The 8,600-nt window shown below is 41.3% G+C and overlaps 1 protein-coding gene across 1 annotated transcript in view; it reads left to right on the plus strand.

Moving 5' to 3' along the window:
- Nucleotides 1–8,600, plus strand: part of ROR1 (receptor tyrosine kinase like orphan receptor 1) — a 252,747-nt gene that overhangs the window by 154,742 nt on the left and 89,405 nt on the right. The window contains exon 2 of the mRNA XM_075067661.1: nt 6,090–6,161. Within this exon, the coding sequence (XP_074923762.1) occupies nt 6,119–6,161 (43 nt within the window). The 5' untranslated portion in view covers nt 6,090–6,118. The remainder of the gene's footprint in view (nt 1–6,089; nt 6,162–8,600) is intronic.

Raw genomic sequence — 8,600 nt, forward strand, 5'->3', positions numbered from 1 at the left:
CAGGGCGTGTGGGTTGCTTGATTGCCTGCTGCCCTTTAGGTAAACAGAGGACTTCATTCACCAGGGCACTCAAGCCAATGTGTCTCACCAACTCTAAATCCACACAATTTTTGGAAAGTTGAAGGGTATGCATATATGCAAATTACTTCAACATATGCAAATTAGCATATTCAATTATTTGCATAAACGACACCAGTGGGCAGCACAACGCTTGGTAGCTATATGTAGGGAGATGCTTGGAAGAGACAGAGCCACAGCCTGCAGTCTTCTAGCTTATCCTCAGCTGGGCTGTCAGGGGCAGTCCGGGTGGAACTACTGCTACCAGCATATTTTAGAGCAATACTTAGGCTGTGGCTGCTGTAAGCTGTGTGCTGGACTATGTCAGCCTCTGCATCAGGGAAGTGAAAAGGTGGCACGGAGGTGACTTTCCTCAGCAATCACGCTCCTTATATGCACAGGATGTAAGCTCAGTGAAGGTGAGCACCTAGCTGGAGGACGAAAGGAATTCAGTGTAAACCCACTGTATTTTAAAAGGTCTTTAGGGGTCTTGAGTTTGCTTAGAATGGACATGAATTAAAACAACATAAATAACACTTCAGTTCTGTGAGAGACAAGGGGGTGAGGTAATATCTTTTATCTTTCGAAAGCTTGCCTCTGTCGCTTCCACCAACAGAAGTGGGTCCAATAAAGATATTATCTCACCCACCTTGTCTCTCTCATATCCTGGGACCAACAGCACTGCAAACTTCCATTTTTGTGGAAGACAGGCTTTTTTTTAACAACACGTAATATTTAAAATACATTGTGTTTGCTATATCCTCTGGCTGAATCGTTGCATTTAGCGCCACACCCTTCCATGGTTCTTCAAAGGGAATTGCCCTGGCAGGGGAGAGATGCTGGGGCAGCCCTGCCTGTAGGCAGCATACAGGATCTGAGTCTGAGCAGTCTATTTCCAACAGCAAGGAAACAGTCTTGTAGCTCTCCCATTTTCCAGCTTTCTTTAGTCTTCCTCATTCTTGTTCCACTGCCTGTCTTGAGGTGAGAAGGCCTGGGGCATGGCTACCAAACTCCTCTGCCCTCCTCCTGCCACCACTAATCCAGCATCATGGAGACAGAGCTTATGTTATGGTGGGCTCATGTAGCTGCTGCTTCCTATTCCACAACTGGAATATTTTTTATAGAAGTAACACATTTGGGATTTCCCCCCCCTCTATGTTTTGAGCCTATGTGGTGCCCTGAAGTTATGTTTGTGAACTTTTCTCTGCAACCGCAAGGGCTAGAGCTTTTCAAAATAAATTCAGTGAAAAATTTTCATGTTGGAAAATAGTGCTTTGTCAAAATAGAAATTTTCAGTGAGGAAAGCGTGGGTTTCACTGGAATTTTCTATTCAGGGAAGTTAAAACAAAATGTTTTGGAACAAAAATTTTAAACCGTTTTGTACTTTTTCATTCATTTCACAGAAAGGTTTGATGTTTCCAATTTGGGATAAAAATAAATGCTTAACTATTGGAATTTTCCACAGGACAGAAATTCAATTTTTCGCTCAGATCTACTAAAAACATAATTTATTTTAATGAGAGCTGAGATTCTTCTGTAATCACATCACTCTGGGAGGTGCGGCATTCAGAGGAGCACCAACTATTGCAAGAACTGGCAACACTGCAATTACAGCAGCACTTGAAACAAAGGTCCAACATGGGAGTCATTTGGGGATTCATGCTGCAACTTACTTTAAACAGGGGAATGGTAATTTCTGAGGAAGCAAAATCTTTGAGGCTGACTGGAAAAAAAAAATCCTTTTTCCCTTCAAGGACCGACGCATAAAGGGATAAACCTGAGCCAAGAGAAGTGTTTTGGCTTGCCAGTTGCATTTTAAGTTTCCAGATGGATTCTGCCCAGTTTATATTATTATAATAAAGACACTGCTTAGCTCACTGCTGTACGTGCATCACAGGTTGTAACCGTGCTAACCCTAATGACCAATTGTGCAGCAGCAATATGTATCTCTCAATACACTCAAGGCAATATCAGACACAAGCTTAGTTAACAACATGACTCAGAGCGCTTGTTCTCCACCAAACATTTATATATTTTCTGGGGATTAGGAGGAAACTTTCAGTGTTGCCAACTCTTGCAATAGCTGGTGTTTTCTTAAAACCGCAGTTGCTGGAATGAGGATATTATTATGGAATCTTGGCTTTAATTTTGTGTTAAAAAAAGCAAAAGTATGTTTCTAGCCCTTACAGCTGTGAATAAAAGTTTGAAAAGGTGAACCCTAAGTGCTTTGACATCTGAAAATGTATTATTTTTTAAATCTCATTTTTAAGCCCATCTCATGATTTTTGAACTTCTGGGGGGCAGCAATATTGTTTTTCCTGTTTGCAGGTTATCCCATAACTACTTCCTGTAGGATTTCATGCACCTTCCTCTGAAGCACTTGATATTGGCTACTGTCAGTGACAGGATACTGGACTAGATGGAGCATACTGATCTGAATCTGTATAGCAGTTGTTCCTAGGTTTATAAGTGTAATCGACAAAAGAGTTTTTTTCCTACTAGTTTGCTCTTCTTGCAGAAGTCATTTAAGCTGTTAACATGTACACAACAAATGTTAATCCCATTTCGATTTCCTTATGTTGTTGCTGCACAGTAAGATGTAATCATCGGTATTTCTGAAAACATTCATGAGATCAGTTTTCACATGATCCCTAGTTTCATGGGTTGTTTGTTGTGTTTGTTTTTTTGCTAATGCTCTGAAATGTAATGGTCACACACTCCTCTCCTATACTGATTTGTTCAGCGCTTGCTTATATGATAAAGCTCAGACGCTGGCCTGTGGAGCATTCAAGATTGCATGTTAGTGATGCCGTCTCCTCAGCTTGTACTGAGTGAGACAAGAGTTGTTCTGTGCTCTGTAAGGTATGTGACTGACCCACTAATGCTCTGTGACCTACCAGCCCATTTCTTCTCTGAGAAATACAGTCGGAAATCCCGCCCACCCCAGTGGGGTTCCTAAGAACTGATGTCAATGGTGCAGATCCTCCTCAGATGTCTCTTCTTGTTTGGCAGGATCTCCTCAACTGAGGAGATACTTAGGGTGCCTACTAGTCCCAGCCTGAAGGGCTGATATTTGAAACACAGCTGAATGTCCTCTTCCTAAGAAATAGGACGTGGTGATGGGGGGAAGCAAAGCACCTCAAACCCCTCCAATATCACACATACAAGCACTGATTTTGGGGACGGGGGGCTCATAAAGAGCACCCCAGTCTAAGAGCCCCTGTGTTTTCCCTCTATTTCCTGTATGCGAGTTTGCGAGATTATTGCCACAAGTTTATAGAAGTCTCTAGGCTCTCTGAGCAGGGATAATCCAAGGGTCAGATTCCATGAAAGATGGACAGTGGAGAGGACAGAGAGTAGCTCGTTTTCATGAACTCAGCCCACTTCCTTTTGAGCCACATCAGATCCCTGCAGAGTGTGACCTAGCACCCAAGCCTAAGAATCAAGCTGCTGTGTGGAGCTCCCCTAAGTGGCAGACAGGGACCATTTTCACTTCAAGATTAGCACATTGTCTCTCAGTTTTTGCTGCCTCTCAGCTATTGCTGTGAAAACCAAGAACTAATTATCTCAAGGTCCAATACAGTCACTTAATGCATCTCTCCAAAGGGATTATCTCCATTACAGCCTCAGATCGAAGGCTCTCTGAGTAGTATAATTAGTGCAGGGGGTGTATGGTGGCCATGTTTGCTCTCAGCAATGCCATGAGTCTATGCAGTAGACAGCAGTCTGACGTTATATTCAATCAGCAAGACAGACTACTGTTGGGGAAGCCATGAGAGATTCAGAGAACTTTTCCCTAAAATCAGTATGGCATGGTAGGTATATATGACAATTATTAAATCTAAGCATTAACATGAATAATGCAAGAATCTGGAACAAAGTCAAGTTTAAGTTTAATCCCACAAAATCCAAGAAATTCAGACAGATAGACTATGGCATCCTGTGGCAAATCTCTTGTGCTTAGGCTGTGCAGCAAAATGGAAGATCCTGTCATCGAGTCTGCGGCACTGGGAAATATGACATATCTGAGAAAATATTTATTACACACACACACACTAGCTAAGAGTGCACAGGGATGTACAGACTTGGCCAAAACTGCAGCTGGTGTAAATAGATGTCTCCACTGATTTAGGTGGAGCTATGCCAGTTTACATTAGCTGAGGATCTGATCCCACTGAGTGTGTTTCTATCTTGTATATCTAGTTTAGCCCCATGAAAATGGATGACTTATAATGCCTTCAAATACTGTGTTTACATTGGAAATGCTTGACAGACTCTTAAATAAGCAGTGCTACCAGGTGGGCTTGTAAGAAAGAGGGCATTTATAAGGAAAGGGTAGTGACCATATCTTATTACTTTGTGTATTTGTGTGAGTTTGTGCATATAATTATTAAATAAAAAGGCCGCTTAAAAGATGGAATAAAAGTAGAATAGATTTGAATATCTTTGTGCTGACAATTTTTATCCATGAAATTATTTTCTAGGTATAGAAGACATACTCTGTTTTGATTGTTTGGAACATGTTAACGCGGCAGTGTCAGAATACAGATATATACTTAATAATATATTTATTTCAATCTATATTAACATCTTAGCTTCCTGATCCCACCTTCCGTTAACTGGCCCTACTGAAATCAGCTGAAGCTTAGGTGCACAGTGAATGCAGGATCATGCATTGGCTGCAAAATGAATACAGAGTATTAAAACGGAAGAAGTATAGAAATCTTGTTTACTTTCCACTATTATTCTGGAAATTTCCTGTGTTTCAGTTTGGAACGTGAAGCTGAATTCAGTTTCATTTTTTTGTTGTTCCCACATGTATTAACTCAATCCCACTGTAATGCATCTCCTATTAGCCTTGGGTGGGTTATCAGCAGTGAACCTAGACCTCTGGCTTGATCCTCTGACATTTCAGCTAAAAGAGGTGATTCTGCTAGCTCACAGGCTATAAGCCTCATAAACTCTGGGCCAGCCATGCTAGGGGGGCACACTTCGTAGGTGTGAGTTACACCCCTCCAGCTCTGATCCTGCTACTGGACTGGTGCAGGTAGAATCCAATAGTGGGCTCCAAATAGAGAGGCAGTGCTCTGCCCCCTGGATCCTTTGGGCAGTGGATTAACAGCACTGCAGTGGAGTTTACACATTTTAAAAAAGGTTTCATTGTTTTAAAATGTAATGGACACATCTGTGTTCCTGCTAGGGGTGTGTTTTTAAAACAAATTTTGGGGACTGAACTGAGTTGTCAGTTTTCTTTAGCAGGATTCTGTGTAATGTTGCTGTGTGCATGGATAATATAATATTTTAAAAATAAATAAATATGAAGCCCTGTAGCCATAAATGAAAGAGCCGAGGTTACTGAAAAACATGCCTAGACGGTGTTAAAAATGAAGACATTTCGGACTGACCCTGCAAAATAAAACTTACCCAGAGCCTTTTCTTTTTTAAAAAAAATTAAATTAGTAGTAGCAACTATACTTTCCAAGAGCTGACTGAGATAGGATGTTGTTGATGCACAGATCAAGCCCTTACCCATGTGAGTAGGGATTTCTCTCACAAGTAGTCCCATTGACTTCAGTGGGATTATTTGCATAAGCAATAACTATTTCTGTGAGCATGGACTTGCAGGAGTAGGCCCCTTAGAAATGTTAATTGATAACACGTTCAGCCACCTTGTAGCATGCTGTGTTTTTCTTGTCAGAGTACTGGATGTGATACTGTAATATTCCACCTCTACACAGCTAGAAGAGAGGAGCTATTTCCCCAAAAATGTATTGCTTAATTAATATGAGGTCTCACAATCATACATTTTAAACAATGACCGCATTGCAAAACAAAATTCCAGGCTGACCTTGCCTTTTTCCCTTGACCTGCACTGTTACTCATACACTTCAGCACAGCAAGGTGGAGCATCCATTAGATTTTAAAAAAAAGTAGTATTCAAATTATCTTGTTCGTAAGGCATTGTCTTTGGAAAGATCAAGTAATTCTGTAAATTAATATATTAACTGTTGTGGTTTTCCTCTCCTTTCCAGGAACAAATTTGTCAGTCTCTGCTGATTTAATGCCTACATCATCATGGAACGTTTCAAGTGAACTAGACAAAGGTAAGTGGAGAGAGAAAACAGAAAGATGTAAAACCAGGCTCTCCTCCTCACATATTCTTTTTGACTGTCTTATTCAAATCAGCAAGTAAACGGGAGGAGAGTGAAACTAAGACAAACCTTGTTTGTCTCATGATCATTTGACATTCAATTACATGCAATTCTGTGACTTTTGAAGAATGTTGGGTTCCTCCACGCATCAATCAATAAAATGTTCCACATGGTAAAAATATTTCAAGATGTGAATTAAAGAAGTTTATGACCTGCCTGACATTTCAGCTGGTGGATCTTAGGATCTGGACTCAAAATTAATAAGCATTGGCCAGAATCAGTTTGCCTGTATGTGTTTACTATGAAATTTCAAAACATTAGATCAGTAGAAGAGAAAAATACTTCTAAATGTTTGTAAACAGTAATTATGTGAGAGTTTGAACACACCAAAGGACATAAATTGTGAGAAAAGAAAGAAATGTGTTTCTCATCCTCTTTCATTTAATGAATTATGCAGCATAGATAATTTAAGACAGATTGTTCAGCTTCTTTCAGTCTTTATTGGAAACCTGTGAACTGCATCTTTCTGGACCAGCCTGGTCTCTCAAATACTTCTAATGTGATTTTATTTTTTTTCGGTGGCAGTGGTAGAACAAGTTTAGTGAAGTTTGCCTAACACTTTCATTTAAATACCCTGTTTTCAGTTGCTTGTAACTTTGTCAAACTTTAATAATTTGGGTTGAAGTGTCCTATGACAGGTGTCTGCCATTGCAGAGAACAAAATTAGGGGAAAATATGTTGTTTTGCCCATTCTAAAAAAATTGTACATCTGTTTCACCCTCATGTCATAGATGTACTTTTTGCCATTTTGTGAAATTCTGCCAAAATCTGATCACATTAGAAAACTCTGAAAAATCACAGTTCACATTTTCTCAGTATAGTCTTTTTAGAGTTTGGCTGCTAAATGCTTCAGAGATTCTGTCTGAACTGAGCATGTTCCAGCCCATCCTAGCTCCTTTGTCCTGGCCAGACTACAAAGGCATCCTCCCCACAGAGCAACTGCAAATGTTAAATCGCAGTGCTGCAAGGGCTCAGCATGACTTTCCTTGCAATTGCATCTGAGAGAGAGAAGTGCCAAGCGGCAGAACTGAGAGTAGGAAGATGTCTCTCCTGTCCTCTTAATGCTCCCACCACTGGCACCAAGACAGCATGGAGGAGAAAGAAGTAGCCTTTGACTGCGATGCAGAGGGGTGAGGAGGTGGTGAGAAAGATGGCAAGAGCTGTGAGAAGAGGGGAGAGCTAGACTGGAACAGGAACTGGTTTTGTGGGAGGAGGACTGAGATGGGGTGAGCTGGAGAGGACATGCGTAAAAGGGATCAGGCTTGTTGGGGGACAGATCAGAAGGCTTTTGTAAGCACTAAAGCACAGGATTCCTGAGTCTCAGTATTCCTGAGCTGTCAGCAAATAGCTGTGAAACCCACTGGCAAAATGTGTCTTATCTCCCTCCAGTGGTTGGTCCACAGAGGATGACAACATATTACTGTATCAGTTACCTTCTTAGCTCAAGTGCTATAGATCTAAAACGTTCCACTGCTGATAGCCCATGTGAAGGTCAATATAGTTCCACATGAAGGAATTTCTGGGTTCAGTGGTTTGTTTTCAGTTTTTTAGAACATAGGAAATTACATAGAAAAGATAGAAAAGATAGTGCATTAAAAACATAAAGGTCACAGAGTCAAGCAGGCAAAAGTTAGGAAATTCCAGAATTATGGTTGTGTATGCAATCTTATTTTGAGCCCTTTGTGTGTATGCATTAGGATACAGCCTTCATTAGGTGATCTCATACTATTTTGTTCCTTAAGACCCGTACACAGGGATGGACCATGATCTGGGGATGATTCAGGGTTGTGTAGTGAAGGAGACTGTTGTCTGTAGGATCACAGCTTTCTTGCAGAAATTGGAAGGTGTGTAGTGAATGAGGCACAAGACCACAAGAAGAGTAAGGAGGAATTGGATTCTGTTCCAGTGTCTGCTGCGGAGTTCCTATCATGCTAAGCGAGTCCCTTAAACCAAACTTTTCACAGGTTGCCACCTCATTTTCTGTTCCCCCAACTTGAAATACCCAGGGTCTGATCTACAGAAGTGCAGAGCACTTGCAATTGCAAATGAAGTCAATGGGTGGTGTGCTCGGATTATGGAAAGTAATTTAAAATGCTAAATACTCTGAAAAATTAGCCCCTGGCTTCATGGTAGGTTCCGTCCGGCTGCTGGGCACTCAGAGTGGGTACCAAACTTAGGCTTTGTCTACACTTACAGTTTTGCAGCGCTGGCCGTTACAGCTGTGGTCGTACAGCTGTGTACGGCCAGCGCTGCAGTGTGTCCACACTGACAGCGACCAGCACTGCAGTGTGTCCACACTTGCACCAGTTGCAGCGCTGTTGTGAGTGGTGC

This window comes from Chelonoidis abingdonii, chromosome 7, assembly GCF_003597395.2.
Source record: "Chelonoidis abingdonii isolate Lonesome George chromosome 7, CheloAbing_2.0, whole genome shotgun sequence".
Classification (NCBI taxonomy): domain Eukaryota; kingdom Metazoa; phylum Chordata; order Testudines; family Testudinidae; genus Chelonoidis; species Chelonoidis abingdonii.